Below are 21,435 nucleotides of genomic sequence, written 5' to 3'. Positions count from 1 at the left end.
CCAAAGGTATGGGTAAAGGCTAAAACCCTTTCATTATGGCCAATAGATGACCCCATGGCTCGGGTGCCACCCATGACCGGAAACGATTGGGTCATTTTGAAAAATCATCTCCTGACCAACATTGGCAATGCGCTCGCGCCACCTGGAGGGCCAGATTGGGGAAAAATTGGGAACATAAAACAGAAAGCAGGAGAGACTATCGGCGACTATCGAGAGAGAATAGAAAAAGCGATAGCTCGATGGGGCGGGTTAGGATTAATCCAAGTCGAGGACCTACCCGCTCCCCTGGTGAACAATTACCTAGTAGAAGGGCTTCGGCCCGCATTAATAAAACAAGTGCATGCCGTCCTTTTCGGTTGGAAAGGAATGGGGACCAATGAATTATGTACAAAACTCGAACAATGTCCGGGCTCCTCTTTGGAGGAAAAGAAGGAAATTAAAGAAGAAATGTTGCAGATGTTGGTAAGGGAAAAATTGGCCCAGCAACAAGCAACAAAAACAATGGGGAGCAAGAAGAAGAAACAAAAGGGGGCAGGAATAATGGGAAGTGACAGTGAGAGTGAGTCAAGTGATGACGAGACACTCGGTCCGGCACTGCAGGCAGCTGTGATGCAAGTACCCCGGGGACCACAAGGGCCTAGTGGGCCAGGGAATCAGACGTGGAGACAACCCCAACAACCCCAATGGGCTGCTCCACCATGTTCTGTGCTAGGTCCCCCACCGGCCTATTGGCCACCACAAACACCCATGCCAGGATGGGCACCGCAATGGGGACCCTCCAATATGGGCCCCACCCCATGGGTTACCCCCAATTCGGGCATGCCATACGGGCCTTGTGCCCCAGTCCAACAAATGCCGAGGGGAGGGCAAGGGCGCCCACCTCCCTACAAAGGGGGGCGAAGGCCAAACCAACAGGGGGGTCCAGGACAGGGACCCCCAGGGAGAGGGGCATGCTTTGAATGTGGACAGATGGGCCACTGGAGACGGGATTGTCCAAATTATCCAAGGGGACCACGAGGACCCCAGGGACAGCAAGGGCCGTCATACGGAAACGCCTATTGACGGGACGAATGCGGGCCGCCAAAGGAATGTCCATTGATAACAATGACCCCAGATGAGGAACCGACCTTGACGTTAGATGTAAATGGACAACCACTACAATTCTTAGTGGATACTGGTGCGACTCGCAGTTGTATCAATAAGGGACAACTACCTACTTTGAAACCCACACACAAAAGCGTCCAAATTCAGGGCGTTTCAGGAAAATTAGAAGCTCTCCCCGTATCAAAGGAGACCCGAGTAATGCTCGGACCGCTAGAAGCTAAGCATGCATTTCTCATGACCACTACTGCCCCAACTAATTTACTAGGACGGGATTTGCTGTGTCGATTAGGTTGTAACATTGCGTGCACCAAAGAAGGTGTATACGTCGACGTCGGAGAATCGAACCGTGATTTGTTAATGATGGCATTGCAGCGCGCCAGCCCCACCGTGTATTGGTGGCGGTTGGAGGAAGGGGCTCTAGCAACATGGACCCATGTGATTGACACGATTGGCGCGCAAACGCAAGAAATTCGTGATTGGCTAGAAGAACACCACATAGCCACAAAATTGAAATATAATCCGCCGCATTGCACCGCATGTTATGACGCGACTGGAAGCGATGATTATTATTTAGACATGGTTGCGGTAGCTTTAGGGGAAACCTCTGATCTTCAATTATCACACATATGGATTGGCCGAGAGGGCATTGGGATTACGGTAACCTTGTCGCCGCGCCAGAGATCAAAGGCTAAGTACCCCGAGGGGATGGTAGCGCATGTTACCCTTAGCACCGCCAGAGGATGGCCACCCGAGAGCATTGGATGGATGATGGACCGACTGCGGAAAACGCCAGTAAGGCGTCGATACAATGTTGAACACCGAACGGTCCATGTGTTGGACAACAATGAAGGGTTCATAATTAATTTGGCACCTCAGGACAGACGAGTTCGATTTGAGATGGTGGAACTGCCACCCAAAGCGGCACATATGGTCAGGGCGGTCCCCACGACTCCAGGGGACTCCGATGGATTGCTCGACACCGTCACCCCGTCACTATGGGCGCAACACGAGAATGAAGTAGGGCGCATTAGGAATGCACCCCCGTTGGTGATTCCAATTAAAGAAGGGTTACCTTTACCACACATTCGGCAGTACCCACTTCGGCACGAGGCTGACGCAGGCATTTTTCCGGTGATAGAATCGCTCGTGCAGCAGGGAATAATAATCGAAACCAACAGCCCATGTAACTCCCCCGTTTTCCCAGTGCCAAAACCAATGACAGGAAAGTGGCGATTTGTGCAGGATTTGCGAGAGATTAATAAAATAATTCAGGGTATTCATCCGGTTGTACCAAATGCAGAAGTTCTGATGACTTCCATTCCGCCAGATGCTACACATTTTACAGTCATAGACTTGTGTTCCGCCTTCTTTTCAGTACCAATAGCTCCAGAGTCCCAGTACCTCTTCGCTTTCACCTTTAGGGGGAGACAATTCACCTGGACAGTGCTTCCGCAGGGTTTCGCAGATAGCCCTACCTTGTTTTCACGAGCGCTGCACCGCGATCTCGCAGATGTCCAATTGGAAGGCGGCTCGGTGCTGTTGCAGTACATCGACGACTTATTAATCTGCTCTCCATCCCAGGCAGCCTGCGAGACGGATTCACTAGCACTGTTAAATGCGCTAGCCGAAAAAGGCCACAAAGTAGGCCGGGAAAAATTGCAATTTGTGCGGGAGATAGTTACATACTTGGGACACGCGATTTCGCATGGGAGACGCGAGCTCAACGCGAGCCGGGTCACGGCCATCATGGAAACCCCGTTGCCTCGTACACAAAGGGAGGTGTTGCGATTTTTGGGAATGGCAGGGTATTGTCGTACATGGATAATTGACTATGCGTTACTAGCAAAACCTCTATATGAGGCGACGAAAAACGACCAGCCACGGATGGTGAACTGGACGGAAAATCGAATACGCTGCTACGAAGGACTCAAACGAGCCCTGGTAACGGCCCCAACCTTGGGCCTTCCCGACTATAAAAAGGCCTTCACACTTTTCACCCATGCAGTAGGGGGATTCGCGCAATCCGTGTTAACTCAGACTCATGGAGATAGGGAACGTCCGGTAGCCTATTTCAGCAAAAAGCTTGATGCGGTAGAACAAGGCTTTCCGCTGTGCTTACAAGCCGTGGCGGCTGCCCGATACGCAGTTGAGCGGACGGCCGACATAGTTATGGGACATCCGGTCCTTTTACAGGTACCGCATTGCGTCCATACGCTACTACAACAGCGAAACACACAGCATCTCACAGCCACTCGACTGATGCAATACGAAACGGCATTAATTATGGCACCCAACGTGACGGTGATGCGGTGTACCGTTCTTAACCCAGCGACACTTTTGCCAACAAAGGAGGAGGGAATCCCGCACGTCTGTACGGACGTGGTCCAGTTAATATCAACGGTAAGGCCTGACTTACAGGACACACCGCTACAGGAAGCCGATCATACCTATTACGTCGATGGTTCAGCCAAACGGGCTTGGGACGGATCCCTGTTATCTGGGTACGCAGTATGCTCGGATACGGAGACGGTCGAAAGCGGCCGCCTCCCGCCCACCTGGTCAGCACAACAAGCTGAACTGTACGCACTCACGAGAGCGTGCGAAGTAAACGAGGAAAAAGCAGTGACAATTTATACTGACTCGGCATACGCACACGGAGTGGTCCACGACAAAGGGGCCATATGGAAAATGAGAGGGTTCCTCACTTCAGCGGGAGCACTCATCAAAAATGGGGACTTAGTGCGTAATCTGCTTCATAGTATTATGCTTCCACGTGAAATAGCTGTAGTTAAATGCCGAGGTCACCAGCGTACAGACGACGCTGTGGCCCGTGGAAACGCCCGAGCCGACGAAGCAGCAGCACAAGCGGCAAACCAACAGATTGGGTATAATATGCCAGTAGTTACGCGCAAACAGGGCGCTAAAGCGACCGCCCAGACAGACGTTCCGACATCCGCACCTACAGAGTTCGATGTAATACAATTACAAGCCGCGGCCTCAAACGTAGAACATCAAGATTGGATTAAATTGGGAGCTCAGCGCCCCGCAGAAGGACAAATGTGGACGATTAATGACAAACCCGTGGCACCGCGAGCTTTATTGCCATGGTTGGCACGCATGGCGCATCAAAATGGCCATGTGTGCCATAGGGGGGTGATGAGGCAGGTCACTTCCACCTGGGCAGCACCAGGCCTTTCGGCTGTGGTTACCATGGTCTGTCGCTCGTGCGCTATATGTCAACGGCATAATAGGGGGGCTCCCCCCAGGCGCCGCCACAACGCGGGTCACCCGGCTCCCGTCGGGCCGTTCTGTCATATCCAGTTCGATTTTTTCAATTTACCGCCTTGTATGTCCTTTAAGCATGTATTGGTAGTGGTGGACATGTTCACCAAGTGGGTGGAGGCCTACCCATGCGTCAAGGCTGACGCTATAACGGTGGCCAAGTGCCTTTTGCGGCACTTTATATGTCGATTCGGCGTCCCGCAGAAAGTGTCATCCGATCAGGGCGGGCACTTCACAGGGGACGTCATTAAAGCCGTGTTAAAGGCCTTGGGAGTGATACAGTCGTTCCACTGTGTTTACTACCCGCAATCGGCGGGACTTGTAGAACGAACGAATGGCACACTGAAAGGTAAGTTGGCAAAGATTTGCGACGAGACAGGCCTCAAGTGGCCGGAGGCCCTTCCGCTAGCGTTAATGAGCGTGCGCTCTACTCCAGGGCGCACCACTGGTCTCTCTCCGCACGAGATATTAATGGGTCGGCCCATGAGTTTGCCGGTATCGGCGCCAGTGGATATGGCAGCCCTTGAATTACCTATCATGGATGACATGCTTCTAAAGTTTTGCATAGGTTTGTCCCATGTGGCGCGCAGCATACATGAACGTGTTCGGGAGGCCCTGCCGGAGCCAACAAGCAAGCCTATCCACACCTTCGAGGCAGGAGATTACGTGCTGGTGAAGCATTTCACCCGTAAGACTGCGCTCGAACCAAGGTGGACGGGGCCATACCAAGTTCTTCTGATCACACCAACAGCGGTGTTTTGTGAGGGCAAGTCGTCCTGGGTACATGCCACACATTGTAAGTTGGCCATACCCACAAACACAGACACCTCAAACGCACCACCACAGATCGAGGATGCTGCACCACCGCCTGTTAGGGGTGGCAATCACACTTAGTTTAATATACCGCTTTGCCAGCACTGCACCTGCCGCGTCACGCCTCAAGTGGGGGGACACGAGGGCATGGGCAAACACGGAGACATATGCATATGGCGACCAAACCGTTAAGGTCTACCGGCAGAGAGTTATCTGGGGTCAGAGGATAAATATACCCTGCTGCCATGTGAAGGAAGACGTATGGACACGGATAATGTGGAGGGCGTTGTACCCAGACTCACATGGAAGGAAGACAGGTTTTGCTGCCCTCAGTCGTTTGAAGCAAGCGCCACAACAAGGCGACGCACCAATAGTAAACATGGCCAGGCCAGGTTACAAATGGGGAAAGGACTCGAACAATTTAACCACGCATGTATTACTGAACAGCGGCACTACTCTGATACTACAATGTGAATTCATGACGTCACAGAGCTCCCCCTACGACTATAGGCCACCATGCATCTCACACATATTAATTCCGCACCCACGGATCGAAAGCAAGAAAAAGCCAAAGGAAAATACGTATTGGACAGTGACCCGTGCAATGGCGAAGGTACAGAACCGATCACGATGTTGGATGTGTATGCATTTTCCGCACACCAGTATGACAGGGATAGAAATGGTAGTGCTGCCCCTGTCCCTACGAGATATGTGCTCAGGACCCTTGCGTACCCCATGTCTGACCACAACCTTGGAACTGATAGGCCCAAAATCCCCAGCAGTGTGTTCCCGGGAGTTTCGATATACCCCACCCATTAAGCAGGCTTTGTTAGACAAACCACCTGATCCAGTCTGGGTGACAGAGCAAAAGGGACGGGTGTGTCTTATAGGAAAGGGACACGTTCAGATGGGAACCTCGGAATGCACCCATACCCTGCCATCCGACACCAGATCAAGAGAAAAGGGAGGTCCCCTTGTAATAACCATAGATGACCAGGCCCAGCATAACGTAACCAAGCTAACCATATCTTGGGGAGCACCAAGCGCCACCCGCGTTGAGATCAGTAAATGCATGGCCTCGGCCCTTATCCCACCCCATGGAGTGATGTTTATTTGCGGAAATAAAGCATATCCATACTTACCCGACCAGTGGGGAGGGACTTGTTATCTGGGATCCATTTTTCCCAAGGTAAATTTGGTAGATCATTTTAATGAAACAGGGTACACCCCTACCCACGAGAGGAAGAAACGATTCTCTCTTTGGAACCCGGATGGAACAGTAAGACTGGACGGACGCTGGTGGCAGGTCCTACTAGGAGCATTTTTTCCCCAAGCGGGAGTGACTATGAATGATTGGCGGATAGATAGTCTCGCATTAGTAATGGAACGAATTGGAAACGAAACTCGAATCGCAGAACTACAATTGGAAGACGAATTAGTGCATATGCGAACAATGGTGATGCAGAATCGAGTGGCTTTGGATATGTTGTTGGCAGAAAAGGGAGGAGTATGTGGGGTAATTGATGGAAAATGCTGCACATATATCCCAGATCACTCGGAAGGCATAGAGGCCTCAATCATTCGGCTTAAGGCCGCGACCCAGGATCTCACGGATAGCCGAAAGGAAAGGGAAGAAGCCAATAATGTATGGTCCAGCATATCAGCCTGGTTTAGAGGATGGACAGGGGTCATTGTAAAATGGCTATTGACAGGCCTGGCCATAATCGTGGGAATCATACTCACCGTAGTTATAATGAAATCCCTAATCATGATTTGTGTGAGAAAATGTTTCACAGGATGGACCTCATCCACCACCACCAACGGGATGTTACTTTCACTATATGGGAAGGATCCAAAGGCCATTGGTGAACCAGCCAACTCTATCGTCTCGGACCCCCACGATTGGGTTGATGGCCTCGACGTTTCGTGGCAAGAGGATGTGGCTTTAGGGATCTATGATTCCTGGCTTGAAATCGATGAACCTATTGATGCTTGGGATTCTGATAATGATTATGATTTTAGTTGGGATGATTTAACCTGTGATTTAGAAAGTGTAGGTTCTTTTAAAAGTTATTGCTATTATGCCAGCAGTGAGGAGCGGATGGCAAACATGTATCCGGGATATCCGGGAGAACCACCCTCACCACCACTTACACCACCCGTAACAACCACTTTGGGATCGTCTCAGCTTAAAACACCCAACACTTTGAATACTGACGTTGACACAGACTATGTGGAGATGGAGATTTGTGATTATGAGGAGATGGATATTGGTGATGACGAATGTGCCTCCTTTTCTTCCACAGAGCAATCACATGTACAAGGCTTGATGGCATTGGACGTCGATTGTTTGCCCTGATTCGCGAGGACCACGCCTGCATAAGGAGGGCCCTAAATCTGGCTGGCAACTGGGTCGCACCTACGCCGTGCAGAGGGTGGATTCGGGATCTGGCCGGGCGGCAGCAATCTCTTAACCAGGCGTCGTCGTCGCGAATTATGGCTAACAATTTATGCGTTGAATGTTAGACGGCCAGTTAGGGCCGGTATCTTTCTTTGAGCATGCGTGACGCTGTGTCGCGCCTGGCATGTGACTAATTGGGATGCTGACCACTAGGGTATACGGTGTCTTTCCAAGGAGTTGTCATGTAAAGACAAAGGGAGGAACTGTTAGCCATTAGGGTTTAAACCCCATGACTCAATTGATCATAACATCTGAAATTATATATCGTGCTTCTGAAAACTGATTTGAACTCAGCTGCAGGCAGAGGCGGGTGGACAAAATGTGGTTTCGAGACTCGAGGTGCAGGGTGGATCCTTAGCCCAATAAACAAGTCCTTGAATGTATGTGCCAGACAGTAGATAATATGCTCACCGCCCACGTACAGGGAAAACATGTTGCCAAACGCCTTCTTCACAAAGGGAATAATTAATTATATATCTTTGTAGTTTCTAGTCTGTCTCCTAAATTAAGGACGTAACCAACCTTGGAAAGAAATATAGACATTACACATCCTTTGATTGTTGTGTATTCAGCATGTGTATTCAATCATTATCCTATGCTTACATCTTTTTTGTCTAAGTTTGGCCTTCTTCAGGAAGGAACGATGGAAGGTGGGCCTTTACGGCTCAGTTTTGCTTTGTCTTTAGCGCAGATTCTTGTCTGATATTTTGCTATATATGAAATGCCTTTTTGCTTATTTTGTAGCGAGTGCCTTGAGAAATTGCCCGCTGCATGTCAGGCGGTGCATTCTCGAGCCTGGCTCCACACTGTGTGTTTGTAATCGATTTCATTAAACATTGTTGCTCTGATCTTCTTCTTCTTCCTTCCCTTGAGGTCTTCGACCGACACTAGCACATGTTTCTTTTGTGATAGCATTATCAGTAATGAAGAAATAGTCCACAGAGCGGCAACAAAAAATGTAGCTTCCAATGTTCGATTGATGGCAACAGAATTGAGGGATACAAAACTCCTGGCTCGATTGTCTGTCGGTGATATGACGGCATCAGATGCTGTTTATCACAAGAAGTGCATGACTGTTCTCCACACTCGATACAGATCATTTGTAAGAAAGAATGAGGAAGCCAGTTCAAGTGAAAATATGCCACCAGAATCAGTAGCTTTGGCCGAATTGATAGCCTATTTGGAAGAAATGAAGTGTACAGATGACAGTTACACTTTCAAGTTAGCCGATCTCACAAAGCTTTATACAGAACGTCTGGCTCAACTGGGAGGTGATATCTCAAAGAGGATTAATTCATGGTGACAGTTGAAATCACCACATATGAGGAAGAGAGAGTTGGGATGGGTAGATAGAAGTTGGTCCATATTATCAGACAGCGAGATGTAGATGGAGTCATCACTGTTTGGTGGACGGTACAACACGCATATGAACAAAAGGTGGGAGCGAAGGGGAGCCGTAGCCAAAGGTATTCCTGGGGGTGAGGTGGAGAGAGGGCAGTGCAGGGCGAGTGAGGAAGAGAGTTTTTTATAAAGATAGCAACCCCACCTCCAGGACGAGGCTCAGGTCTATCATACCGGAGGAGGGAGTAACCTGGGAGAGATACCAAGGAATCAGAGACATCATGAAGGAGGAAGGTTTCTGTTAAGCAGATCACGTCTGGTTTATCAGAAGCAACCTGTATGGAGAGATCAGTTAAGTTTGAGTGAAGGCCCCGGATGTTTGAGGTCCATACTGTTAAGGAAGAGGAAGGGGGAGCATCGGATACAGAACAGTGGGGGGGGGGGGGGGGGGGGAGCGGTAGGGCAGGATGTGGAAGAGGAGGAAGAGGTAGGGAGAGCTGTTGCAGGTGTGTCAGATATTACAGAATAGCTTGGAGAAAGGGAAGAATGGGGCGGACAAAAGGTTTGATGGTGTTTGGGTGAGGCGCAGTGAGGTGTTATTTGAGGAGGGGGAAGAGTGAGGCAGAAGGTTGAGGAAGATGAAGGTGAAAGTTGGAAGGGGGAAGAAGCGGGGAGGACGCTTTGAGGAGGAGGGGTGAGAGTGGAGTCTAGGAGGGGAGGAGTGAGGGAGAGTCTCGGAGGGGAGGGGTGTGGGGAGAGTTTAGGAGGGAAGGGGCAGCGGGGGAGATTTGAAAGGGATGGGTGTTTGGGAAGATTTGGGGTGGAGGGGCAAGGGGGAAGATTTGACAGAGATGGGTGATGGGGAAGATTTGGAGGGGAGGGGTGTGATTGGATTTTGAAAAGTGTACGATTTATGGGAAACGAACATTTATTGCAAAATGAGTTTCTTGAGACATTCGAGTCAAAAATACGTTTGAGGACGCTGAAGGGTGGGTGGAGTTCTGGAGAGTTTAGGGAATGAATGAAAGATGCACTGTAAGAGAAAGATGCACTTTTTTTTTGAATGAATAGAATTGGTGAGCAAGTCGAAAGCATCCTTTTATAGAAGAAGTAGAAAAAAGTGTTATAGAATATGACATAATAATAAAGTTCTTCAGGGGACAGATGAAACATGTATTAACAACTTGATCACGTGATCTCGAACAACGTGGTCGAAGAACGAAATAACGAAGAACGAAAGAGCAGAAGAACGAAAGAACAAATAAGAACGCAAAAAGCGGATAAGAACAGGGAAGGAAAAAAAAATTTTGGTTTTTTTTGAGATTTTAAAACAAGGGAGTATGGGTGAAAAGACCGTGAAAAACAGAGACCGAAAGTAGATGCAGCGTGATCGAAGAACCGCTGAGACAAAAAACAAAAGCCTCAAGCCAAAGTCTGAGGACACGGTAGCCGACTAGTACTACACTAGGCCTCAGAATACACGATACGAAAAAACCGACGATTCTGTACACAGGTATGAAAAACCAACACCGAGAAACCTATTAAAGTCACCCCAATAGGTACATACACCGAAAGAAAGATAAAGATACGACAAAAACACAAATGTGAAAGATCACTTAGCTTTGAAAGCGTGAGCGCATGGAACAGCTTCGAAAAGACGTGACCTCGCCGTGATCTCGAGAGATCGTGACCTTTACTTTTGTGACCGTGACCGTGATTTTGTGACCGTGACCGTGATCTCGCGAGACTTTTAATGTGATGTAAATAAAAACTTTAAGTTCATATTATTTTTGGAGATTTACATTTTTTAATGTGATGTAAATAAAAACTTAAAGTTCATATTATTTTTTGTGATATTTTATAAAGTTCATATTATTTTTGGAGGTTTACATTTTTTTATGTGATGTAAATAAAAACTTTAAGTTCATATTATTTTTTGTGATATTTTATAAAGTTCATATTATTTTTGGAGATTTACATTTTTTTATGTGATGTAAATGAAAACTTTAAGTTCATATTATTTTTTGTGATATTTTATAAAGTTCATATTATTTTTGGAGATTTACATTTTTTTATGTGATGTAAATAAAAACTTTAAGTTCATATTATTTTTTGTGATATTTTATAAAGTTCATATTATTTTTGGAGATTTACATTTTTTTATATGATGTAAATAAAAACTTAAGTTCATATTATTTTTTGTGATATTTTATAAAGTTCATATTATTTTTGGAGATTTACATTTTTTTATGTGATGTAAATAAAAACTTTAAGTTCATATTATTTTTTGTGATATTTTATAAAGTTCATATTATTTTTGGAGATTTACATTTTTTTATGCGATGTAAATAAAAACTTTAAGTTCATATTATTTTTTGTGATATTTTATAAAGTTCATATTATTTTTGGAGATTTACATTTTTTAATGTGATGTAAATAAAAACTTTAAGTTCATATTATTTTTTGTGATATTTTATAAAGTTCATATTATTTTTGGAGATTTACATTTTTTTATGCGATGTAAATAAAAACTTTAAGTTCATATTATTTTTTGTGATATTTTATAAAGTTCATATTATTTTTGGAGATTTACATTTTTTTATGTGATGTAAATAAAAACTTTAAGTTCATATTATTTTTTGTGATATTTTATAAAGTTCATATTATTTTTGGAGATTTACATTTTTTTATGTGATGTAAATGAAAACTTTAAGTTCATATTATTTTTTGTGATATTTTATAAAGTTCATATTATTTTTGGAGATTTACATTTTTTTGTGATGTAAATAAAAACTTTAAGTTCATATTATTTTTTGTGATATTTTATAAAGTTCATATTATTTTTGGAGATTTACATTTTTTTATGTGATGTAAATAAAAACTTTAAGTTCATATTATTTTTTGTGATATTTTATAAAGTTCATATTATTTTTGGAGATTTACATTTTTTAATGTGATGTAAATAAAAACTTAAGTTCATATTATTTTTTGTGATATTTTATAAAGTTCATATTATTTTTGGAGATTTACATTTTTTTATGCGATGTAAATAAAAACTTTAAGTTCATATTATTTTTTGTGATATTTTATAAAGTTCATATTATTTTTGGAGATTTACATTTTTTTATGTGATGTAAATAAAAACTTTAAGTTCATATTATTTTTTGTGATATTTTATAAAGTTCATATTATTTTTGGAGATTTACATTTTTTTATGTGATGTAAATGAAAACTTTAAGTTCATATTATTTTTTGTGATATTTTATAAAGTTCATATTATTTTTGGAGATTTACATTTTTTTATATGATGTAAATAAAAACTTAAGTTCTTATTATTTTTTGTGATATTTTATAAAGTTCATATTATTTTTGGAGATTTACATTTTTTTATGTGATGTAAATAAAAACTTTAAGTTCATATTATTTTTTGTGATATTTTATAAAGTTCATATTATTTTTGGAGATTTACATTTTTTTATGCGATGTAAATAAAAACTTTAAGTTCATATTATTTTTTGTGAAATTTTATAAAGTTCATATTATTTTTGGAGATTTACATTTTTTAATGTGATGTAAATAAAAACTTAAGTTCATATTATTTTTTGTGATATTTTATAAAGTTCATATTATTTTTGGAGATTTACATTTTTTTATGCGATGTAAATAAAAACTTTAAGTTCATATTATTTTTTGTGATATTTTATAAAGTTCATATTATTTTTGGAGATTTACATTTTTTTATGTGATGTAAATAAAAACTTTAAGTTCATATTATTTTTTGTGACAATAAATAAACTTATTGAGACTTAATCAAGAAATTCGCATGCTCTAAAGATTTTTTCCACACTTATGATGTATTACGTACACAGGTATGAAAACGACGCACTTGTGTTTAGACCCTGGTGCCGCACTTGTGTTTAGACCCTGGTGTTGGGCTGGCGGCTAGGGTGCCGGCTTAGGATCCTAGGATCCTGGGTTCGTAATCCCGGTCAATCGCTGAATTAACGCCAGGGGGGTTGACTCAGCCTGTCATCCTTCCGAGGTCGGCAAATTGAGTACCAGTTCACTGGTAATTCCCTGCTTGTCGTTAAAGGCGGCAAAAAGGGTTGGCGTCAGGAAGGGCATCCGGCCGTAAAACATTGCTTCAAAAAGGGGACCGAAAAACAACAACAACCACAGTTCCCGAAAAAGGCCAACCCCCGCTTGCGGGGAAGAATGGCCTCTAAAGGTGGTTTTTTAATTTTTTTTATTTATGATGTATTACGTCAAGGTTACGTGATAGCGAAATGTTAAGGTCAGATTCGGATTTGTGGGCACCAAATTAGTTAAAAACAGTTGAAAATAAGTCAGAACCAATTTGGCTGTTGACCAGTGGAATTCACCTACTGGAGACAAATTTAAACTCCTTGATGGAAGTCATTAAAAAAAAAAAACTTGCACACGAGGTGAGTAGGTTCTAAACACATGATTTTGACAGTTTGTGGCTCATATAAATCACTGGATTCATAGATAAATTTTACAATTCCAAACCATCTCCAAAATAACTTTTATTCCTGTATGATTTATGGATCAGCTTGCAAAACATGTTCTTTCCTTTTGGCATCAATTATTTATTATTGTAAAGCCAGACGTTTGTCTGTTGGAAGTAATATTGAAAATTAAACATGTTAACTATACTTACTACATCTTTGCTAGATTTCAGACATTGGTATCTATCTATAATTCCAGTAATCTCTGTCTGTACGTTTGTACGTTTGTACGTTTGTACGTTTGTCTGTTTGTCTGTGACCGCTGTTTCTCGACAACTACCGGTCCGATATACTTGAAACTTGCCAGGTATATTGCTGGGGACCCGAGGATGTGCCTTTTCAAGGTTTTAAATTAATCGGACAAGTACTTACCGAGCTATGGCGATTTAGCCGTTCGCCGTTCGCTTTGGCGTTGCGAATGGACCAAACCATTCATGTAAATAGAGGGGGGGGGGGGGGGGGTTCTGTGGTCGTTCGCTTTGGCTTTGCGAATGGACCAAACCATTCATGTAAATAGAGGGGGGGGTTCTGTGGTCGTTCGCTTTGGCTTTGCGAATGGACCAAACCATTCATGTAAATAGAGGGGGGGGGTTCTGTGGTCGTTGCGAATGGACCAAACCATTCACATCGAATCATCGAATCACATCGAATGGACCAAACCGTTCGCTTTGGACCAAACCATTGCATGTAAATAGAGGGGGGGGGGGGTTCTGTGGTCGTTGCGAATGGACCAAACCATTCATGTAAATAGAGGGGGGGGGGGGGGGTTCTGTGGTCGTTACTGCCACGTGGTTTCAAAGTTTTTTTTTGTTGTTGTTGTTTGCACGCATGTTTTTTTGCACCCACGTACGGGCACGCCCTAGGATGTTTACACACACACACCCCTACACAAATTTTTTTTTTTTTTTTTTTTTGGCAAGGAACGGGCACCCACGTACGGACACGTCCTAGCTTATATATAGTACGGGCATGCCCTAGTGTTATAAATGTGGTTAGTGTGGACATATGAAAAACGAATGACCCAGTAGTGTGCTTGAACAGCAATTGAGTAAATCTGGCAATGAAAACAACTTTGAAACTTTGAAAAATGAAAACTTTTGGCACCAGGTGAAAGTTGTGAAAATCAAATTGGTGATAAGTACGATGCTTGTATAGTACAAGAGGAAAACAATGGAATGGAGGTCAAGTACAGTCAAGCCTGTTTCATATGCTGAAGGAGTCGCTGTGAAAAGGATTTCACTCATTAGGAATAAAAGTAATCTGAACAGCTTTGATGTTAAATCCTGTCCTCCAAATGTAATGAGGGTATGGAGTATCAAAAGACTTTGGTAGTTGAAGCTCCAAGACCCTTATGCACATTTTCCCTCCCATCTCGTCTTCAGTTATCTTGCCCATTCTCGCGCTCATGATAAACTGAATCCTGTGGTGAGGCAGTTGCCGTCAAACAACTTGCATTCTCCTCCTGAAAGGCAAATCTGACAGAAGGCAACCTCAGATCATTCCACAGACCCCGCAACAAGTCTGTCCACTCTCAAAAGAGCCAAAAACAACATGTGTCCAATCTCAAGATTGAACTTTAAAACTTGTCTAAAACCTGGTGGTGCCTTGTCAAGTCTGTTTCTGGTGTATGCTCCACTTCAATTCCTTCCCTCTACTCAAATGGCAGCACAGCCGACTCCGCTGGTAAGAAGGCCGAATGCCTCAATTCTGTGTTTGCTTCCAAATCTTGTCCCCAACCCCTCCACACTCATCCTTCCTTATCGTACCCAACTGCTAATGGACTCTGTGTTTTGCACCTGAGAAGGTGGAGGAGGTTCTTTCAACCCTCGGCTCTGACTCTGCAACTGGGCCGGACGACATCAGCTCACGTGTCTTAAAAACCTGCTCTGCTGCTCTTTTACTTCTTCTCTATGCCATTTTCACCCTGTCATTTGTCCAAAATCATTTTCTCTCTGCTTGGAAGTCAGACAACATCACTGAATTCCATAAAAAGGTGCAAAAACTGATCGCCTCAACCACAAACCAATTATCATACTTCCATTCGTCAGTAGTGGAATCCTGTAGTAGTGGTAGTGGTCAGTAGTGGTCAGTAGTCATGGAATCCATCATCACAGTTGACATAAAATCATTCATTTTCTCCAACGACCTCATCTCAGATCATCAATTTGGATTCATACCAGATCACTCAATGCTGCTGCTTCTACTTTCCCAACAATCAATGGAGGCCCTCAATGTCAGACATGAGATCAGGACCATCTCCCTGGGCATATCTCGTGCTTTTGATAGAGTCTAGCATCCCGCCCTGCTCTCTGCCTATGGAATTTAAGGCCAACTCCACTCTTGGATTACTGACTTCCTCCATTCCCGAAGCCAATTTATGGCTCTCAACTGAATATTTTCTTCTTCTCTACCTGTCAAGGCAGGAGTGCCCCCAAGGCAGTGTTCTGGGCGCCAGCTTTTTCCTAATCTTCATCATTGATCTGCAAAACTGCATGCCAGACTGTGCGATGCAAGTGCGAACGGGCAGGCTTGCTATGCTCAGATACCTCTGGTTGTGGATTCCCATCATGTTGTAACAGGGAATCTAATGACAATGAGTAAATATTGTGGGCTTCTTAAGTTGGTGCTCATTAAATGTATTCCAGGATTTTTGTCTGTTTAGCAGATGCATGTATTATTACTCCCGCCAGGGAGTAATGCATTCGCTCGTGTCCGTGTGTGTGTCCGTGTGTGTGTTCGTGTGTTTGTGAACAAGATATCTGGAAAAGTTCTGAACGGATTTGGATGAAAGTTGGTGGGATGATTGCACTTGGGATAAGGAAGAATTGATTAGTTTTTGGTGAAGCTCAGGAAATTATTCCGGATCCAGGAAGTTTTTTGGGGATTTTTTTTTCTTTTTTCCTTTAAAAACCATTTTCTCTGCAATAATTGGACCGATTAAGAGCAAATTTTTACCATAGGAGGGACTCTGTCGGCAGAATATTTTAATGGTAATTATGACGTCACAGGTCATGTGGTTCGGCCGCCATATTGTTTTGAGTGAAAAACACTAAAATCCAATTTTCTCCAAAACGCCTGAACAGATCGAGGCCAAACTTTGCAGGCAGAATCGCATACCCATGACGAACAAAAAAGTCAGCGAGAATGACGTCATGCATCACATGGTTTCAGAGTTATGACGTTTTTAAGCACAAACATTTAAAACCTAGCTCCTCCCTCATTTGTGATCCAATCGAGGGAAAACTTCAGAAATCTGTTCAGCATATCAGTCTACTAAAATGTCCTTTTGGAATTTGCGATAGGTCACGTGGTTTGGCAGATATCGTTAATTAAACGCAAATAATAAAAACATTTATATCTCTTGGACCACTTCATTGATCGACGTGCAACTTCATACTGTAGTAGAAGTCATGAAGAGTAACAAGTGTGCAGAATTTGAAGATGATTGGATGTACGGTCTGGAAGCTGGAAGTTGTTATTGCGTGAAGAACAAGAGTCTTCGACTGTGGACGATTAATTATTTATCACATGTACAGACTTGCAGGCATCGTTTGACACAATCTCCCGGGTTAATTTGAACCTCAAATAAAATTATAATTCCAGATTTGTCAGTGCCTGAGGTATATTAACAAACGAATAAAACAGATTTGGCAAAATTCGAACTTTTAAAAAAAAGATCGCATATTCACCCAGGGTTGTGAGAGGCTGAAGAAGAAGAAACCTCGCATGGGCTTCCCAGACCAAAAAATAATTCTGGCTCTGCGATTTTCAGGTTTATTTATCTATATATCTACATATCTGGGCAGTGTCTGTTGTCACTGAACTACTCCCTGAAACTTTTGTTTCTGTGGTTGTGAAGTGTTTTTAATAACGTGGTGGTGGTTTTGAATCATGTGGTGGTGAGGTATTTTGAATTATGTGATGGTGAGATGTAAAATGACGTGGTGGTGAGGTGTTTTTAAATCACGTGGCTGTGAGGTGTTTTTAATCTTCTATATATTCTATATATTCTATATATATATATACAGACTTGGCATTTAATATGGAATATTTTTTTTTGTGGGGGTGAACTTACTTTTCAAGATGACTGAGAACCACAAGTTCATTGGAATTATGTTGACATTATTCTAGGTTTTGTTAATGTGACCTTTAAAAGAAACAACAACCACATTTGACATTTCGAAGCAAATAAATTGATCCTTGAAAGTGATGTAAACTGATATCGAACTCAATTCACAGACAGTACTGTGTTAAACTTCTGTGCGTTTTCCAGAAGTATCTCTTTATTTTGCACATTAGCCAAAATTTTTTTTAACAAAAACAAAAGTTAAATTACGACTGGGATTACGGACAGTAAAATTACAGTTCAGTACTTCGTGTAACCCCCACGAGCATTCAGGAGAGCAAGTACACGTCGAGGCATGCTGTTCACGAGATTTTCCAAAGTTTGGACTGGAATCGCTTGCCATGCAGTTACAATAGCCTGCTGCAATTTACGCACAGAGGCAGGCTGCTGGTCCAAGTTGTCGATTTGACGTGTTAATTCTGCCCACAAGTTCTCTATCGGATTCATATCCGCAGACATGGCAGGCCACTTCATATACTCTACACCATGGTCAGCAAGAAAGTGTTGGATCATGCAGGCACGATGAGGTCATGCATTGTCATCTTGGAAGACAACGTTTCCTCGAAAGGCTGCACGAATAAATGGAAGCAATGTTTCTTCCAGAATGGCCCTGTGCTTGAACTGGTTCAGGTTTTCATTCAGAACAACCAGGTCAGTTTTTCCCCCTGCATGAAAAGCAGCCCAAACGGTCACCCCACCACCTCCAGCTTGGACTCTTGGCACTATACAATCTTTGTTGTCGGCTTCATGCACTTGTCTGCGCACTCGGACGCGGCCATCTTGACGATAGACCAGAAATCTAGACTCGTCACTGAAGATCACGTGATTCCAGTGTCCTGGCTGCCATTGACGGTGCTCTCTGGCCCACTGCAATCGGCGCTGGCGGTGTTGTCTGGTCAGACGTGGCTTTCTCAGGGGACACCTGGCATGATAGCCTGCTTGAACCAGTCGTTGGTTGACTAGCCTTCTGGATACAGGCACATTTGTCAGTTGCTGCCACTCAGCCCTAAGCCGATTAGCTGACTTGGTACGGCCATTGCGGACTAACCGGTGCAACTGGCGATCATCCCTCCTTGTGGTTCTGCGGGGACGTCCTGGCCTCGGTATTGGAGTAGGGACACCCCTCTGAGCATTTCGTTCCAGGATATTTGACACCTGACCTTGAGTGATGCCATACTGCCAAGCAATAGCACGCTGTTTCATGTCGGAATTTCGTAAAGCCACCACTAAATGACAAACAGCATTGTCGAGTTGACGGACCATCTCCAGGGGAAGTGGCAATAACTTTTGTCGATGTGCAGCAGTTGTTTTCCACTAATACAGAACGCAACAACCCTTATATACCCGATTGTGAAGCCAATCATCACATTTACCTGTCCGTACATTTTGTCATGCCACCTGTGATATAATCCTGTTGTTGACTTGCTGTGACAGACAATCAGTGACATGGTTCTTTTAACAAATAAATCACCGAAGCATAAAAGAAACTCACCAGATTGATATACCGAGTTCAGAAAGTAAACCCAAGACAAGAAAAAAATATATATTCCATATTAAATGCCAAGTCTGTATATATATCTATATATATATATATATATATATATATATATATATAATATATATATATATCTATATATATATATATATATATATATATATATATATATATATATATATATATATATATATATATATATATATATATCTGTGCAGCGTCTGTCCTGTCCTGTGTTGTGTTGTGTTGTGTTGTGTTGTGTTGTGTTGTCCTGTGTTGTCCTGTGTTGTCACTGAACTACTTTCTCAAACTTTTGTGAAATCGTACCAAACTTCTGGAATGCACATATCTCTCCCGTCGGTATGTCCTAAGGGTATTTGTTTTGAAAAATTTTCCAATTTTTTTTTTTTGGGGGGGAATTTTTTTGGGAATTTTTTCTTTTCTTTTCAACTTCAATTGTTTATAAAATGTGATATCACGTATATTACAAATACATTTGTGCAAAATAATTGTTTGAATTATGATTGGTTTAAACCATGACAAAACGGCAACTCGGGTACAGTCATTTATCTATATAGTGGGGCAGATATGTGAAAAAGATGTTCATTTCCGGCAGAAAGTGTGAAATTTCGCATACAGGGGTATTTTGGGGCGCTGATTTCAAAAATTGGCAGATCCAAGAGATCTAACCAATGGACCGGCCGCCATCTTGAATTCCAATATGGCCGCCAAGACGAAATGTTGAAATTCCCTATCTTGGGTTCTAAATGACCTGTGGTGCTGAAATTTGGTACACAAGGGTATGTTGACATGCTGAGTTCAATAATGCAATAATTTGAAATGTCTGACAAACGGTATGGCCGCCATTTTAAATTCCAATATGGCCGCCAAGACAAACATCGATGTTTTCATTGCTTTAATAGCACAGTGTACGGTAATGTCATAATGTTAAATCATTTGAGCATTATTATGATAACTGGAAAATTGTTGCATCTCAAATCTACTGATGGGTTTGTAATTTTGTCGAAGGCAGTAGAAATTTGGGAAATTCAGCGCCCCAAAATACCCCTGTATGTGAAATTTAACACTTTCTGCCGGAACTGAACATTCACATGACATTCCAATAAATTTTTTTTTTAATGTTTTTTCTCTTTCAGATCCAATGTCGAAATCAAAGAAAACATCGTCAACAATTCCAATGCCAACAGACTGGAACATTTGCGCTCTTTGCCAGAAACGTTCTGAAAATGAACCACTAAGAGATGCACGTAAGGGCAGCAATCAGTCGTGTCTAGACGTCTACGAGAATCTTGCTCAAAATCTCAAGGCATTGAATGATTTAGGTGCCTTGCCTTGCGGGATAAACATTTCCCGACTAGATGATGGTTGCGGTATTGCAGAAACCCTAGCTGCGCATGCTGCCAAATGGCACAAAAACTGTTATGTGCAGTGCAGCAGCTCTCGTGTGGCCAGGGCTGAATCAAGGGAAAGAAAGCAAAGTTCAGACCTTAAACTTGGTGAAGAAACTTACTCGCCTGTTAAGAAAAGACTCAGAACAAGTTTCAAATCTCCATCCGTTGAACAGAGTACTGCTAGTGTTAGCCATTAGGGTTTAAACCCCATGACTCAATTGATCATAACATCTGAAATTATATATCGTGCTTCTGAAAACTGATTTGAACTCAGCTGCAGGCAGAGGCGGGTGGACAAAATGTGGTTTCGAGACTCGAGGTGCAGGGTGGATCCTTAGCCCAATAAACAAGTCCTTGAATGTATGTGCCAGACAGTAGATAATATGCTCACCGCCCACGTACAGGGAAAACATGTTGCCAAACGCCTTCTTCACAAAGGGAATAATTAATTATATATCTTTGTAGTTTCTAGTCTGTCTCCTAAATTAAGGACGTAACCAACCTTGGAAAGAAATATAGACATTACACATCCTTTGATTGTTGTGTATTCAGCATGTGTATTCAATCATTATCCTATGCTTACATCTTTTTTGTCTAAGTTTGGCCTTCTTCAGGAAGGAATGATGGAAGGTGGGCCTTTACGGCTCAGTTTTGCTTTGTCTTTAGCGCAGATTCTTGTCTGATATTTTGCTATATATGAAATGCCTTTTTGCTTATTTTGTAGCGAGTGCCTTGAGAAATTGCCCGCTGCATGTCAGGCGGTGCATTCTCGAGCCTGGCTCCACACTGTGTGTTTGTAATCGATTTCATTAAACATTGTTGCTCTGATCTTCTTCTTCTTCCTTCCCTTGAGGTCTTCGACCGACAGATCT

The 21,435-nt window shown here is 43.1% G+C and overlaps 1 protein-coding gene across 1 annotated transcript in view; it reads left to right on the top strand.

Moving 5' to 3' along the window:
- The window catches only part of LOC144888603 (uncharacterized), a 145,033-nt gene extending 136,524 nt beyond the window's left edge, over positions 1-8,509 (top strand). Inside the window, exon 4 of the mRNA XM_078767154.1 lies at positions 4,977-8,509. Within this exon, the coding sequence (XP_078623280.1) occupies positions 4,977-5,062 (86 nt within the window). The 3' untranslated portion in view covers positions 5,063-8,509. The remainder of the gene's footprint in view (positions 1-4,976) is intronic.
- Positions 8,510-21,435: the final 12,926 nt, after the last annotated feature.

The sequence above is a fragment of the Myxine glutinosa genome, chromosome 13 (genome assembly GCF_964187855.1).
Source record: "Myxine glutinosa chromosome 13, kmMyxGlut1.1, whole genome shotgun sequence".
In the NCBI taxonomy this organism is placed as follows: domain Eukaryota; kingdom Metazoa; phylum Chordata; class Myxini; order Myxiniformes; family Myxinidae; genus Myxine; species Myxine glutinosa.
This window is presented reverse-complemented; position numbering and strand designations above follow the sequence as displayed.